General features: G+C 37.7%; 1 protein-coding gene across 1 annotated transcript in view; it reads right to left on the reverse strand.

The window, feature by feature from the left end:
- LOC108970005 (low-density lipoprotein receptor-related protein 6) overlaps window positions 1–17929 on the reverse strand; it is a 114669-nt gene extending 96740 nt beyond the window's left edge. Inside the window, exon 1 of the mRNA XM_018935080.1 lies at window positions 17362–17929. Within this exon, the coding sequence (XP_018790625.1) occupies window positions 17362–17779 (418 nt within the window). The 5' untranslated portion in view covers window positions 17780–17929. The remainder of the gene's footprint in view (window positions 1–17361) is intronic.
- Window positions 17930–17935: the final 6 nt, after the last annotated feature.

A 17935-nucleotide genomic window follows, 5' to 3' on the forward strand; every position in this document is an offset into this window, starting at 1 on the left:
TCGGGTTTTCTCAATACTCTACTGTACAGCGTTTTTGGTGCGCACGGAATGACGTCTCTGAGGATACGCATTATCCACTAAAGTAAAACTGATTCATGGTTGCTCAAATTACCACTTGTGCTGATAATATGATTATGGGGGTAGTCTACTCTAGAATTTTGAAAAATATCGATTTTTTTCATATATTTAAAGTTTCGACCCTTAAGAACATATCCTCCAAAGGATTTTTAAAAATGAAAATTATTTTAAGAGCTACAATTACTTTAGTGACGCAGTACCTCCCCAGTAGGTAGGTAGACTCACTTTTTTAAAGTTTTTCTCGAAACTACTTAACCCCCCCCCCCCTCTAATTATATTAATTTTTTCTAATTTTTTTTGCTGTATTCTTAAGATATCAGTAAAAACACCATAAAAAATGGAGAGTAAAAATATTTTTTTTTTTTTTAATAAAATTCAAAAAAAAAAACTCCCCAAAATTTGACTTCTAGAGTAGAATACCCCCTTAAGTCGACCGAAGTCCGTTCTATTTCCACGACACTCGGATCTAAGCAACCAGGATTTTTACCCGGCCAAGCACTGTAAACTCGGAWCCATTCCTCGAAATTTCTCCTTTCTTCTTTTGTCTCCAAGTGGCTGTTCATTTAGTAGAACCTTCGATATCGGAAAACTATAGCAGATAGCTGCCATACAAACTGAAAAACCAAAACTGAGTTCTTCCCAGATGCTTTTTAGAATTTTTGGAAAACTTTTTTTATCTCACGAACATCGAAATTTGGCARGGATATTTCCCAAGGCGACGACACGATATCTGAAAACATATACAGATCAGGCTATGATACAATATAGCTGCCATAAAACTGGAAAATCAAATTCTTGTATGAACACTTTTTTATTGAAGTTTAAGGGTTTGTATAGCCAAAGTTAACTTCTTTTCCTGTTGTTGTTTTTTTTTTTTCAACGAAACGAGGAATGCAAATGAAGGATGTTAAAGTGAAATGAGATACATAAATACGAAAACGCTAAATTGGAAGCCTAAAACCGAAAATGCTTTAGGCATTGACAGAGACAAATGAAATTGGTGGTTAGCTGCAGCTAAAAAAAAAAATCCGGCAAATGGAAAACAACAAATGCGTACAGAAAGGAGCAGAAAATTAAAACAACAGGAATAAGCGAATATAAAGCTCACAAAAAAGATGARACAACAGCTGAAACAGCAACAACAACAACAATGAACAACAAATGACACCAGCAACAAAGCAAGCAGCAACCACAAAAGTGGCAACAAAATGAACAACAGCCAAAACAGACACGGCTACCAGCAAAACAAAAAGGATAGATACAAAAAAAAAAAGAAAGGAAAACCAAAAAAAAAAAATTGCAAAAACCAAAAGAAAACAGAAAACACAAAATGAAAATAACACAAAAAGCAAAAACTTGACAGCTTTGTTTTTGCTTTTCTGTTTTTTGTTTTTGTGTTTCTCAGTCAAACCAAAAGCCGAAACCAAGCCCAAACTCAGACTAACTAAACCAAAACCAAAACCAAAGCCAAAGCTTTGCCGAAAAAATACGAGCACACATACACATACACACATACGTACATGTGTGTATGHTCGGCTATGCATGTACAATAAGTTATCGAATAATGGACGGACACAATAAAGGTTTACGCGTAGCAATAGCAGCTGCAACAAAGCTGGCAAACAGCAACACCAACAACAACCACAACAGCAACCAACAACAAATAAAAATCGACAGGATAACAAAGCGGAATAACAATGTTGCGGTGTTTTCGATTTTTCTGCATTGAAATTCGCAGCGGAGCAAACTTTTTGCCACAAGCAGTGGTTGTTGTTGTTGTTGTTTATAAAAAAACACTTTGAAATTGTGCTTCTTTTTTGCATTTTGTTTTGTAATTTAAGAAAGGGGTTTCATTTAAAATGCACCACATGTATCGAAGGCGGATGCTGTCGACAAGCAACAAACCTTCGGTTTTTTTTTTGTGGGCAAAGACAAAAAAAAAAAAACAAAAAGATTCAAATTCTGCAACACACATGCTAATGCTAATGTACGTGCTGCAACAAMAGCAGCAGCAAAGCAGTAAACACAGTGGCAGGTACAGCGATGCGCATCCTTCCATGTGCGCCAAGTCACGACAGATTCGGCAACGAGGCTTGTTAGCAACGTTGCACAAACACAGAAGGCAACACAACTGACCACCAACAAACAACACGCACACATATACATAAWTATACATACAAATATACACAAAGGAGCAAACCGAGCAAAAGGTGAGCAAGCAACTAAACCAACATGAGCAGAACGCGATGTGGGGAGGCGTAGAAAGACCACGCGATCGAATAACAGCAAATTCTATGCAAAACTTGAAACGCTGGCCACACTGGTAGGCGTTTTTTAAGCGAATTAGAATTAATGAGCGTGTTCGTTTGCACAAGTATCAAGGTCTCGCTAGATTTAAGCCTCTTTTGTGTGGGCATAGATTTCGTTCGCCTATGTGGAAAAATTATCGAACTAAAATTTCAATAATAAATCGTGCCACTCTTCGTATTATTGGATAGGAATATCATATTGATGAAGTCGGTTACATTCAGTTCATTGGTTTTTAGACTACCGACTCTCTCATGATCTCGTGGAAGATAGTGAGGACGAGCGAACCAAAGTCTCTAACGCTTCATTCGAAATTTTATCAAACCGATGGGTTCAATCCCTCCCCAGGGTGGAGCGCTGGATTTGGGACGAGGCACGTAAAAAACATCCCCAATGAAAGTAAGAAACAGTATCGGATGAGACACCCTTCTTTTGATGAAAACCACTGCAAACGCGTTAAAGATTTAAGGGCTTGTAATGTCCGATCGATTAATTGGGAAGGTACCGCTCCCAACTGGTTGGTGTCCTCGTTAAAGTAAATACTGATATCAACGCCCACCAAGAAGTGCGATGGTCGAGACTAGGGCTGAGATTAGTAGGCCCTGTGGCATTTACTTCATCTTCGATATCCGGGTTTACAACAGGGAGCCATCCGTTCTTTCCTTTTTGTCACCAATTAGAGATTCCAAGTGTAGCCAGTTCCTTTTCCACCTGGTCTTTCCAACGGAGTGGAAGTCCTCCACTTCCTCTGCTTTCCCCGGCAGATACTACATATCTCGAATCCTCTCAGAGCTAGAGTGTTTTCATCCATTCGGAAGACATGACCTAGCTAGCGTAGTCGCTGTGTCTTAATTCGCTGAACTATGTCAATGTCATCGTATACCTCGTGCAGCTCACCGTTGCACCGACTGCGGTATTCACTATTGCAAAAGACTCTAAATCTCCCGCAGAGCCACTCTCGAGAACTAGTAACGCCGACATCAGATAGCTGGACGGGGATGATGAGTGAGAATTTGAATTTGGTCGACGAAGAGGTGGTGAGTGTCGATCCTCTTTTCACGGGTCTTTTGTTGATTTTTCAGGCCTAAAGCCCACTGATAAAGTCCAATCAGCTAGTTGACGGTGAGCTTTAATCTTTCACATAGTACGCTCGATAAAACCTTAYATGCGATTCTGACCTGACCTTATACTACTCAGACTTGCCATTTCTTGTATGGATTTAAGACGTTAGATACGATATTTGGACTTCAAATGACTTGTTCCTACCCTTCAGTACCGATAAACCGAGATATTGCTACAAAGGTTTGCCATTTAAGTTTGGTTCTAATTGGATAACTGCAAAGCTATACACCCCAAAACGGCGGCAAAAAGTTCAAAACAAAGACATGCGACAAAACCAGTTAGCCAGCCAAGCAAATGAACGTGCCAACAATTGCCCATTGGAGCGACCGAAATCTTATCAACACAACAAACAATTTGTGTAACTTGAGCAAACGAGCGACGCTGCAGCAACCAGCTGCTGTTGGGGACCCCTCCTTTTCGATGTTGCAGATATCGCTGCTCTGCCATGAAGTAGGTATAGCATTAACGTATTGGGTGCCAGCGTYTCATACAAGTAAGTACATGGCGATTTGCGCACTGGCTGGCTGGCTGGTTGCTTGCTTAGTCGGGCGGTGTTCGGTTCTACGGCTGGCTGCGTGGTTAAATTCCCATTTTGGTTATCTGCTGTAGAGTTTTCTTTAATTTATTTTTTGTTGGCCGCAGGCAGATTGCAGCGCAAGCAACCAGTTAAGGCGGTAAGCAAAAAATAAGCGCACCAACAGCCAAATAGGCGTTGCAAGCAAAGCAGCAACCAGCGACTGGGGGCGCTGGTGACCGGACCGCAGCGTCGGCTCTTGCTTCAACTGTCTGCCGCCGCTTATGGAAGTTTATCACATATCGTAATCTTGTAATTACGTGTGTACCACAAATGTTAATGTTAATGGTAAAATGGCGRGCGGCGGCGCGGCGAAATAATGGAGGGGGTGCGAAAAAAAAGCAAAACAAAAAGAGCGCGGTTGAATAAAATGAGCGGCGCAAAAGGCTGTGTGCCCGACAGCCACATTTCGCCGCGCTACATGTACGGGCGTAATTAACGAGATATCAGCGCATAACTACATTTAGAGACTTTAATGATGTGTGGAATGTTTAATGATTACAATTGCCTTGTACTCAGTGCGCGAAAAGAAAATGAGCAGATAAGTAAAAAAAAACAAAAACAAGATATAAATGTGGTGGAAAAATAATAAAACGAGATAATTACAAAAATAAGCAACGAAAATTAAAATCAAGCCTTAAAAGGTACTTAGCAATTACTTAATTTTCACTTTTCAGATCGGTCGTGACGAAGTTCTACGATGGCTGGGCTATCATGAGACCTTTTTTTTGGTCCCAAAATTGTTATGACTAGGGACGCATAGGAATAGAGCTGTATGAAATTAATGCTCTCGCCGTGAATTCGAGTTTTAACTGCTCATATCCTTAGCGATTACAATTTAGTTAGTAGAAGGTTTGGAGAYACTTTTAGAAGTTTTTTCTGTGATATCAGGAGGAATGTAATAAAATGTAGCTCTTATTWCGGCTATATCTTTTTTATTGTAACTTTTGGAGAACTTAATCGTATCTCATTGAATATCAGAGTGAACTCTTAGTGCTTCATAAACCCCGACCTTCGACGTAACTCAATAGAAYAGAGCCACAATTACCGTTTTACCGATAATACCCATTCTATAAACAGCCGATATAGATCCTACAATGTCTATTCGAAAAAACGTCGATCGATAAAAGAGTCTTCACCTCCTTGAGAGGAAATTCGCCGGGTGCAGTCCACTTTTTTGACAGTTTTTGATCTCTGGTGTATACGTTTTGTCAACTCCTTCCTCCGCCGGGTGCCGTCCACCCGGTTTCTTGATCTCTGGTGTGTCTGGTGTGTACGTTTTGTCAACAGTAACGAAAAGACGTAAACCGTCCTTCCTCCGTCGGGTGCACTCCACTGTTATGTTAGTTTCTTGTTTCGTTAACAGTAACGAAAAGACGAAGAATTTCCTTCCTCCGCCGGGTGCCGTCCACCCGGTTTCTTGATCTCTGGTGTGTATTGGTGAATATACGTTTTGTCAATAGTAACGAAAAACGCGAAACGCGTAGACAGTTTTTCACGGAAAATATCGCGTGCTATATAAGAGACACTCGGTTTTTTGAGATGCCTACTATTTCAGCTATCTTGCGCATCTTCGGCATTAGTTAGCCAATAARAAAACTTGAATTTTTGTCATGTAATCCTCGGTGGTAGGGTTCATCAAAACGCTATTGGGAGACACTAGCGCCGTCTTAATAAATATTTTATAGAAATGGTACGAATGTGAGGATTTCTGGCAGTTTTTAAGTGATCCATACAAACAGAGATGGTTATTTCATTGAAGACAACTCTCAAGGAATTTTTATTTGAGTTGGGAGCAGCTAGAWTAGGTTAGGCTAGGTTATTCCTTCCAGCYGTCMCGCCATACATAGACCTACTGGTCCTTAGTACYGCCAGATGAAGGTTCAGTTTAGGTTGAGGTGAAGTAATACGTCATACAGGCCGTAAACAATTTTTTTGGAATTTAAAATCGACTTGATATATAATTTTGATACTTCATTTAGTCCTTTGAAGCTCCTAAATATTTAAAACGGGTTGTAAAAAGAGCCAGACAGAAGCGATAGGAAGTGTTCCAGCGTCTCTCTCATGCCGACATCCCTGCACTTTCTACATGTATCATAGTGACTCATACCCATCTGGCTCGCATGTAGGCCTATCAACAACCGTCCTCCAGTCTTTTCGAGACCATGTGAGAAGAAAGCTTGCCTGTTTTCCTTCCGCTTCCTTGCACATAATCTTAACGATCCTGGATTTCCTTAAGGTATTCCATCTCGCCCTGATCTTTCTCGCCGGTTTTTTGTGACTTCCGTATTTTCTGTTTTCAGAATTCYTTTGTGGCTACTGTGGGCATTTTCTGACGAAATATAAGATTATTGCCTTAATTGCGGCTTGGATATCGACGTATACATATCTTGATGTTCCTTATGCAGTTTCCGGCGTTGTTACCAATCTTAGATAGATACTGCAGTATTCCAGAAGCTTGAAGGGTAGCCTGYGATCCAGCTCCGAGTAGTGTGACTTTAAACCTCTCTTTTAGTGTGACTTTAAACCTTCTCTTCCAAACAAATTGTGACTGTATGTGGTCTATTTTATTCTCAAACCCCTGCTTATTGAGCTAGGCCCGAAATCTAACCTAATATCAATTTAAATTTTCAAAGAATTTCGTTTTTTTTGTTTTAATATTAAGTTTGATTAGATTGGGCTAATCTTGTAGGCCAWTGAGACCAGTTTTGATCCTTTGTGGTACCAGATGGGGTTCAGTTACTAGGTCCATGAGGACGCTTGACACGAGTTTTAACAGACTCTGTGGCCTCACTATCGATACCGTGGAAACCCCAKATRCTTWCAGCGTAGTCTTATCAATGCGGGACAAATGCTGATGCAGTCTTCTCAATCGGTCAGTCCCATGCTGCGGGTGTGTGTCGCCACCAAACAGTTAGTATTCTGTTTTGCAACACTAACTTAAATCTTAAGCTTAAAGAAACTAAATATGTGGTGATRAAAATCATGATAAAATTTGTTTCCTCTTATTTTGTCCACTTTTACAACTTAATTATGTAAATAAACATGGCATACACTTATTAAGGTAATCGTTTGCTGCTTTTTGGACATTCTTCATTTCTTCATTTTTTTTCTGATAATTTCTTCATCACTTCCTTTGACGCTGCGGCTTTTGGCTTTKTGGCTCAAAGCTGCAGTTTTATTCTCTTGTCCGATTCGCTTTTTTTCAACTAGAGCGCTCTATTCAACTGGCACTGTTAAAGTGTACTAAACGTCTCATTGAAAGCTTTTCATGTCCTAAAGCCCCGTGCACAAAGCAAGTTGCCACTTAAGTGAGACAGTAAGTACTTGCTTAGTGCATACTCACTTTGCCGCTTAAATACTTTGGATGGCATATTTTTTATTTTTTTTTACATACAGATTTCTTGCCACTTCTTCAAGCCATACTTAGCCACAAAAAAACTGTTTGAGTGTGAGTATTTTGGTTTGTCAGCCACACACAAAGTAAATGGCAAACGAAGTGGAATTTACGGACTGGGAATTATTTTTTGGTGGTCAAAAGGCACAAAAGATGACTATTTAATGATGCACTCGAGTGAATTAGATGATAGGAATACTCACGGCAGTAAAAGACGTATGACCATAATGTGTGAAAAAATTGCTTTTTGTTTGACAAGAGAGCTTTATTAAAAGATTKCTCATAACTTCAATATTATTATGGTTAGAAAAGCTTACAATATAATACTCGTAGAGATCAAAGTAAAAGTAATGAAAAGTATCGTTATTCATAGGGAGASAAGGACTCACTGGAAGGCAGAGGCGGTAATACAGATGGATCAAAGCTTGCAGAGGTGAGGTTATGGGAGTACAGTCGGAAAAAACCCAGTTGTTTTAGGCTCCCTGACCACTGTAGCTTCTTTAAAAATAGGAATACTCATGTCAGTAAAAGTCGTACTCACTGGAGGGCAAGGRCTGTGATACGGATGAATCACAGCTTGCAGGGAGAATGGTGGAGGAGTACACTGTTGRGAACAATCCACCAGTTTAAGGCTTCCTCATCACTGTGCTGCTTGTTTTAGGCTCTCCTTCACAGAGGTGACTAACCACTCCGATAGTAGGACAGCGATATTACCTTTAAGCTCACTGCCTGTACGCTCAAAACTAGTGAAGTATTAACTCGACTCCACATCTCTAACATCATGTTACTTAACGTTTAGAYTAATTTGGATGTTTTTAGATAACGGTATTACAGGAAACGCCAAGGCTGTTAAGCTTGCTAGAGTAGGTGCAACAGCTTCAATAACTGCGGAATCGGAACGGGTAGGAACGTTCCGTTGGCTGSTGGTGATTAGCTGGTGGATTGTGAACTTTTCGGTCACAGCAAAGTCCACAATTCAATGGTTGTAGATAATCTAGCGACATACTGTTTGATCGGAATCCAGTTGTATTAGCGTTCTGGAAGCAGATAAGATAGAGTAATTTCAACATGTTCTCCTCGAATATCCCGCCTTAGACAGATAAGGTCAAAAACACCTCGGATCTCATGCTTTTAGACATAGGATGTAGAATGCGTATATGACCGCTATTATGCTTGCCATCGATTTTATTCATTCGGGCTCTGARGGCGCATATAGAAAGAAACTTTTCGTAAAAAAACCTCGAAAAACAAGTAAGGACGATGGGTTAAAATACTGAGCTACAACGAAGTTATTAAAAACCGACAAGAAACAGGTGCAACATAATGCTTTCTCTAGTAATAAGGATTTTTGCAGCACTGTTCTGCTCTAACCTTATGCTGAGACCACGTCCAGCATGCAGTGAGGAAAATATAGCAGCCGTAGCTGAGAGTGTACGCGAAGACTGTGGAGAATCGATTCGAAGCCATTCGCACCAACTCTGAATGACGTATTGAACGACATTTTTCGTCGAGATCTTAAACCTGAATGMTCGACCTTCCTGAAATCGCTTCGCTCTATAGGTCATTGCCAAATTCCAAGAAGATCCGACGTTTTCAATGAGGCCTATTTCTGGCTCAATGGATATATAAAAAAGCAAAATTACCACATTTGGGATGAAGAGCAACCTGAAGAAATTTAAAAGCTGCAATTTCATCCAGAAAAAACGTCGGTTTTATGTGGTTTGAGGGCAAGTGGAATCATCGGTTCACATTTCTTCAAAAATTATGCCGGTGAGAACCTAACCCTCAATGGCGAACGTTATCGGGCCATGACTAGTTGAGGCCTGAAATTCAAGTTCGTGATCTTGGCGACATTTGGCTTCAACAAGGCGGCGCTACGAGTACTTCCCACACATCGCATCAATCAATGGATTTATTGAGAGGGCAGATAATTTTACGTGTTGCGCCGGTCGACTGGACACCAAAGTCGTGGATATCACACCATTAGAGTTTTTCCTGTAAGGATATGTAAAGTCTAGAATCTATGCGGACAATCCCGCTTCGATTCAGGTCTGGGAACAAAATATCACGCGTGTCATTCACCAGTTACCTATCTAAATGCTCAAACGAGTCATCTAAAATTGGACTCAACGGATGTACCATCTGAGACATCGCCATGGCCAACATTTGAAAGAGAGCTTCTTCAAAAAATAAATGCCAAAGAATGTTCTTTCGAATGATAATAAAAACTCTCCATTAAATTTGAATTTTTTGTGTTTTTTCTTAAAAAAAAAAAAAAGTAGGGTACCTCAAAATGAATCAAACTTTAGCAGTGAAAAAAYAAGACTGAATTAAACAGGGCTGCATTTGGAAGCACTCGTAATGATTTCGCATACATCTTAGGGCCGTTTTCTCAATGCTTAGTTAGCTGTAATCTCCCAGTTAAGTTCTGGTTAACGAAAAAATCGGCATAAACACACATTAACCAGAAGTCGGTCGTTAAACTTTTTGTTATTATCCTACTTTAAAATCCACAAGCAACATATATACACATCTATATATATACAGTTATGCCGCTACATTTGTCATTTGAGAGAGAGGAAAAATATTTGTTCGGAAATTTAAGGCTTCTTTGTAAACTTTAAAATTGTAAACTTTAAGCGGATTTGCCGCCAAGGCGAAGCTATTTCAAAGCATAGAAATACTGGCAAAGAAATTAAATTCCAAACAGCTTTCAAAGCAACAACAAGGACAGTGTGCGTGTGTGTGTTTGCAACGGCGCCGACAACATGCGAGTACGCTGTCATTGACATTGCGCAAAGGACATTTTAGCTCGGGAGAAAATAAGCAAACAAACGAAAAATCAAAAAGAGAAAAATCGCTTTGTGAAAACGTGTCACAGAGGTAAAAGAAAAAAAAACCAACAAATATAAAGAAATTGAAAAAAAAAAACATAAATACACAGCAGTAAAGTAAAATAAAAGTAAAAATGCAAACAAACAGTAAAAGCATTTCGAAAGTGCAAAAGATCTTTGCGACACGAGCGAAAGCATATGTACCATAGTATGTCGGCAGACGCGTCGCGACAGGAACGCCGCAGGCAAGGATATGTGTATGTATGTGCAACACAYACGAAAAACACTAAAATAATGAAAAGCAAGAAGAAACGTCACCTATATTATAATTCCCTTCACAAATAAAAAGAGTTTTTCATACAAGAACTTGATTTTGATCGGACAGTTTGTATGGCAGCTATATGCTAWAGTGGTCCGATCTGAGCAAATTTCTTCAGAGAAGGTACCGTTGCCTTGAACAATCGGCTGTGCTAAATGTCGTGAAGACATTTCGTCAAATAAAAAAGTTTTCCATACAAGGATTTCTTTTTATTGGATTTGTTTGTATGGCAGCTATATGCTATAGTGGTCCGATYTAAGTAATTTCTTCAGAGAATGTACCGTTGCCTTGGACAATAATTTGTGCTAAATTTAGTGAAGACATCTTGTCAAATAAAAAAGTTTTTCATATAAGGGTTTAGTTTTCTTCGATTACTTTGTATGACAATTATATGCTATAGTAGTGCGATTTGAATCATTTGCTCGGATATTGTAGCATTGTCTTGAATAATAATTTATATCAAATTTCACGAAGATATCTTGTCAAATAAAAAAGTTTTCCATACAAGAACTCGATATTGATCGGTCAGTTTGTATGGCAGCTATATGCTATAGTGATCCGATGTGAAMAATTTCTTCGGAGATTTTAGCGATCTCTTGAATAATAATCTATACCGAATTTCGTGAAGATATCTTGTCAAATAAAAAAGTTTCCCATACAAGAACTCGATATTGATCGGTCAGTTTGTATGGCAGCTATATGTTATCGTTGTTCGATATTGCTGGTTTCTACAAAAAAGCAACTTCTGTGTGAAAGAAAGATGTGTACAAAGTTTCATTTCGTTAGTTTCAAAAGAGAAGGACTTATTCGCGTCTCTGTCTTCCCGTCAAACTCAACATACCCCATTGAGGGTATAAAAAGAAGCAGCTTTGTGCACAGCCGGCACATTTAGAAATTCGCAAACGCTTATATACTTATATATGCATGTGCATGTACATATGTATATACATATGTGCGCATGTGCGTGTGTCTCATACAAGCATTTGCGCCTGTCGGCAGGCACTACACACTACTCCATTATTCCCTTTTTGCGATGCGTTGCCGTTGTCCTTGTCACCAAAAGCAGAACGGCAGCAACATCAAAGCTTTGCCATGTTTTGAACGCTTTGCCGCGCAGCGTCGCGCCGCTCAATTTTCACTGACTACCACTTTTCTCTAAATACACTTTCTTTCGCAGACGCATGTCTGTGCATTTGTTGTGCATTTTCTATATTTTTTAGTTGTAGTTGTTTTTGTTATGTTACTTTTTTCTGTTCTTTTGCTTTGACGCTGCGCTACTCCACTGACTGACTGCATACGCGGCTGGCTGTCATGTGGGGTAGTCTACTTTTAGGCGCTTAATACCGGCTTTGGCTTAGCACAACTATACTTATGCACGTAAACATAGTATATATGTRTGTATGTTTGTGGAAGAGTGAGGGCGCTAGAAAGGAATTTCATTTACTATCAAACTACAACTGGCGTTGTTGCATTTTTTTCGCTCTTTTGTCGCAATTTTACGTTACGTCGCTTTTACGCTGATTTACACCGGCTGGTGTTCGAGTCGGCGCTTTCAAGTGATGACACCGTTGGTGGTAATCGGTTTCTGTGTTAACGTGTGTTTTGTGAACACACCTACATACTAGTATGTAGAATTTAGTTATGTTAAACCAGCGTCCTTTGTACTGCATCAGCATTGCAGTGTTGGAATTTGGAAGTCTTTGGAAAAAATATATTCGGATAATCCACAGATTCTTTTTTATTATGCGATTTTGAGTATCTATGGACGGCAATGTGTAAAATGTAAAAAAAAAAATAAAGGGAGATACAGCTCTCGTTTGAGAATTCTAGATGGGATAGGACTATAACAAGCTTTGGAGTTGAAAAGCAGCATCCGGGGAATCAGGTAGCTTCCAGAGTATAGAAAAAAGCGTATAGAGCAAAACTAAAATTCCTTAATGCGGGATATTGAGGCATTTTTTATAACATAAAAGGGTTAGAAAGTACTTTATCTTGAATTTGATCGTTCAATTTCTATGGCAGCTATATACTATAGTGGTCCGATCCGAACAACTTTTTGGGCAATTTTAGCGTTGCCTTGAACAGCACCCTATGCCGAATTTCATGATTATATCTCGTCAAATAAAAAGTTTCCCATACAAGGACTTGATTTTGGTCGTTCAGTTTCTATGGTAGCTATATTGTATAATGATCCGATCTGAACAATATCTCAGAGAATTATAGCGGTGCTTTAGAAAATAATCTTTGCTAAATTACGTGATGATATCTCGTCAAATAAAAAAGTTTCTCATACAAGGACTTGATTTTGATTGATTGATTTGCATGGCAGCTATATGCTATAGTGGTCCGATTTGAACAATTTCTTGTGAGATTGTAGTGTTGCTTTAGAAAATAATCTGTTCTAAATTTTGTAATGATACCTCGTGAAATAAAAAAGTTTTCCATACAAGGACTTAACTTTTTTCGACCAATTCCAATCCAATATCGCCAGTTGCGACAAGTAAACAGCTACTTGACGAGCAAAGAAATTGTACAAAAGTTGAGATCGATATGCCAACTTTCAGATTATATTGGAGAACATAAAAACCACACCGCATTGGTACGATGGCTATAATGGCTGTATCTACCATAACGGCATTTTCAAGATGAACAACGAGTTATTTAGTAAAGAAAAATTATTTCTTATTAAGCAAGAAATCTTAACAGCAAAACTATTATCACTATTGAATTTTTTAACGATATGTTTTTTTAAATAAATGTTTCTAACAGATGGCAACCCTACTCAAAAAATATTGTTTTTCAATAGTTATTACGATTTTTTAATTAAATGTCTGAAACAGGTGGCATTCCCTGCAGTAAAAAACTTAAACTGTTAGCTTTTTTTTTAATCTCTTCAGTTTGACAGCCAAATTGTAATATCATTATTGAATATATATAATCATATATGTACATATATAATCATTATTGAAATTTATTTTAACGATTTTTAATTATATGTATCAAACAGATGGCAACACCGGCAATAAAAATCTTAAACTGTTACTTCCTATAGTTTGACATCCATATTGTAAAAAAAAATGTATCTAATAAATTTTATTGAGTTAAAATTTGAGTACGGTTGCCACTCAGAAAATATTTCAAACCATAGTCTCAACAAAATAACTGTACTCTGTTACCAATATTGAATTCATTTTAACGATTTTTTAATTATATGTRTCAAACAGGTGGYAACACCGCCAATAAAAATCTTCAACTGTTAGTTCTCTTATGTACCTTTAGTTTGACATCCATATTGTAATATTTCGTTTATCTAACAAAGTTCATTGACTTAGAAAATCAAACAGGTGGCAACCCTACTCAGAAAATATTTCTAACTGTAAATTTTTTAGAACTTTGTTTTATACAATCTTTTTAGGCTCAGCTAGTTTGCGTTTATTTTTTGTTAAAAATTTCAATTAGCCGACAACCTTTCAACATTTCTCTTGTGAAATTATGCAAATATTCAAAGAATGTTTCMAAATAAAATAGTCAAATTGGTTCGGTATTTATGACAAAACTCTATAAACTACGATAGTCAACGAATTTCTTTGCGAAACACTATTTACAACTACAGTCATACCTCCANAATTTCTTCGGAGATTTTAGCGATCTCTTGAATAATAATCTATACCGAATTTCGTGAAGATATCTTGTCAAATAAAAAAGTTTCCCATACAAGAACTCGATATTGATCGGTCAGTTTGTATGGCAGCTATATGTTATCGTTGTTCGATATTGCTGGTTTCTACAAAAAAGCAACTTCTGTGTGAAAGAAAGATGTGTACAAAGTTTCATTTCGTTAGTTTCAAAAGAGAAGGACTTATTCGCGTCTCTGTCTTCCCGTCAAACTCAACATACCCCATTGAGGGTATAAACAGAAGCAGCTTTGTACACAGCCGGCACATTTAGAAATTCGCAAGCAAACGCTTATATACTTATATATGCATGTGCATGTACATATATACATATGTGTGCATGTGCGTGTATCTCATACAAGCATTTGCGCCTGTCGGCAGGCACTACACACTACTCCATTATTCCCTTTTTGCGATGCGTTGCCGTTGTCCTTGTCACCAAAAKCAGMACGGCAGCAACATCAAAGCTTTGCCATGTTTTGAACGCTTTGCCGCGCAGCGTCGCGCCGCTCAATTTTCACTGACTACCACTTTTCTCTAAATACACTTTCTTTCGCAGACGTTACAACACTTTTTTTGTGCATTTTCTATATTTTTTAGTTGTAGTTGTTTTTGTTATGTTACTTTTTTCTGTTCTTTTGCTTTGACGCTGCGCTACTCCACTGACTGACTGCATACGCGGCTGGCTGTCATGTGGGGTAGTCTACTTTTAGGCGCTTAATACCGGCTTTGGCTTAACACAACTATACTTATGCACGTAAACATAGTATATATGTRTGTATGTTTGTGGAAGAGTGAGGGCGCTAGAAAGGAATTTCATTTACTATCAAACTACAACTGGCGTTGTTGCATTTTTTTCGCTCTTTTGTCGCAATTTTACGTTACGTCGCTTTTACGCTGATTTACACCGGCTGGTGTTCGAGTCGGCGCTTTCAAGTGATGACACCGTTGGTGGTAATCGGTTTCTGTGTTAACGTGTGTTTTGTGAACACACCTACATACTAGTATGTAGAATTTAGTTATGTTAAACCAGCGTCCTTTGTACTGCATCAGCATTGCAGTGTTGGAATTTGGAAGTCTTTGGAAAAAATATATTCGGATAATCCACAGATTCTTTTTTATTATGCGATTTTGAGTATCTATGGACGGCAATGTGTAAAATGTAAAAAAAAAAATAAAGGGAGATACAGCTCTCGTTTGAGAATTCTAGATGGGATAGGACTATAACAAGCTTTGGAGTTGAAAAGCAGCATCCGGGGAATCAGGTAGCTTCCAGAGTATAGAAAAAAGCGTATAGAGCAAAACTAAAATTCCTTAATGCGGGATATTGAGGCATTTTTTATAACATAAAAGGGTTAGAAAGTACTTTATCTTGAATTTGATCGTTCAATTTCTATGGCAGCTATATACTATAGTGGTCCGATCCGAACAACTTTTTGGGCAATTTTAGCGTTGCCTTGAACAGCACCCTATGCCGAATTTCATGATTATATCTCGTCAAATAAAAAGTTTCCCATACAAGGACTTGATTTTGGTCGTTCAGTTTCTATGGTAGCTATATTGTATAATGATCCGATCTGAACAATATCTCAGAGAATTATAGCGGTGCTTTAGAAAATAATCTTTGCTAAATTACGTGATGATATCTCGTCAAATAAAAAAGTTTCTCATACAAGGACTTGATTTTGATTGATTGATTTGCATGGCAGCTATATGCTATAGTGGTCCGATTTGAACAATTTCTTGTGAGATTGTAGTGTTGCTTTAGAAAATAATCTGTTCTAAATTTTGTAATGATACCTCGTGAAATAAAAAAGTTTTCCATACAAGGACTTAACTTTTTTCGACCAATTCCAATCCAATATCGCCAGTTGCGACAAGTAAACAGCTACTTGACGAGCAAAGAAATTGTACAAAAGTTGAGATCGATATGCCAACTTTCAGATTATATTGGAGAACATAAAAACCACACCGCATTGGTACGATGGCTATAATGGCTGTATCTACCATAACGGCATTTTCAAGATGAACAACGAGTTATTTAGTAAAGAAAAATTATTTCTTATTAAGCAAGAAATCTTAACAGCAAAACTATTATCACTATTGAATTTTTTAACGATATGTTTTTTTAAATAAATGTTTCTAACAGATGGCAACCCTACTCAAAAAATATTGTTTTTCAATAGTTATTACGATTTTTTAATTAAATGTCTGAAACAGGTGGCATTCCCTGCAGTAAAAAACTTAAACTGTTAGCTTTTTTTTTAATCTCTTCAGTTTGACAGCCAAATTGTAATATCATTATTGAATATATATAATCATATATGTACATATATAATCATTATTGAAATTTATTTTAACGATTTTTAATTATATGTATCAAACAGATGGCAACACCGGCAATAAAAATCTTAAACTGTTACTTCCTATAGTTTGACATCCATATTGTAAAAAAAAATGTATCTAATAAATTTTATTGAGTTAAAATTTGAGTACGGTTGCCACTCAGAAAATATTTCAAACCATAGTCTCAACAAAATAACTGTACTCTGTTACCAATATTGAATTCATTTTAACGATTTTTTAATTATATGTRTCAAACAGGTGGYAACACCGCCAATAAAAATCTTCAACTGTTAGTTCTCTTATGTACCTTTAGTTTGACATCCATATTGTAATATTTCGTTTATCTAACAAAGTTCATTGACTTAGAAAATCAAACAGGTGGCAACCCTACTCAGAAAATATTTCTAACTGTAAATTTTTTAGAACTTTGTTTTATACAATCTTTTTAGGCTCAGCTAGTTTGCGTTTATTTTTTGTTAAAAATTTCAATTAGCCGACAACCTTTCAACATTTCTCTTGTGAAATTATGCAAATATTCAAAGAATGTTTCMAAATAAAATAGTCAAATTGGTTCGGTATTTATGACAAAACTCTATAAACTACGATAGTCAACGAATTTCTTTGCGAAACACTATTTACAACTACAGTCATACCTCCACAACTTTACTGCTAAAATAAATACATATGTACATATTTCAATAGACACTTACCATTTTTAATTTGTAGACTATCGCCAATAAAGCAGGTAATTAAAAGCGTTAACAGCAAACGGCTGACGCTCAAACCGCTGCTCCCGTGCCGTAAGATGCCAAGGTAACAACAGCAACTGCTTACCACAGCCGTGTGCCATCTTCGCTGCGGACACCTGTTGGCACTTTCGTTCACATTTTTGACTTGGATGCTTTGTAATGACTCTAGGTTTGAGTGTGGCCTATAACTGCAGTCTTTGACATTATTCGCGAGCACTGTAACATTTGTTAATGACACTTTTGTTTTTGTTTTACTTTCTTCATGCGTCTTAATTTSTTGTATTCGCGTTGTATGCGCTATATCCTTTGAATTTCTTGTCTGTGTTGTTGCTGTTGTTGTTGTGGTCCTGACGGCAGCTAAAAATGGCTCTGTAGCCATTGCTTTTAGGCATACAACATAGGCTTCCACAAATWCACTCACGTACACGCATACACTTAGTTAAAGGGCGATACGCGAATAACGGATTTGCTTGAAATCGTTTATAATTGCGAACTTTTTCGTTGATTTCGCAGATGTTAGTTGTTAAATGGACTT

The sequence above is a fragment of the Bactrocera latifrons genome, unplaced genomic scaffold (assembly GCF_001853355.1).
Source record: "Bactrocera latifrons isolate USDA-ARS-PBARC rearing strain unplaced genomic scaffold, ASM185335v1 scaffold_275, whole genome shotgun sequence".
NCBI classification, from domain to species: domain Eukaryota; kingdom Metazoa; phylum Arthropoda; class Insecta; order Diptera; family Tephritidae; genus Bactrocera; species Bactrocera latifrons.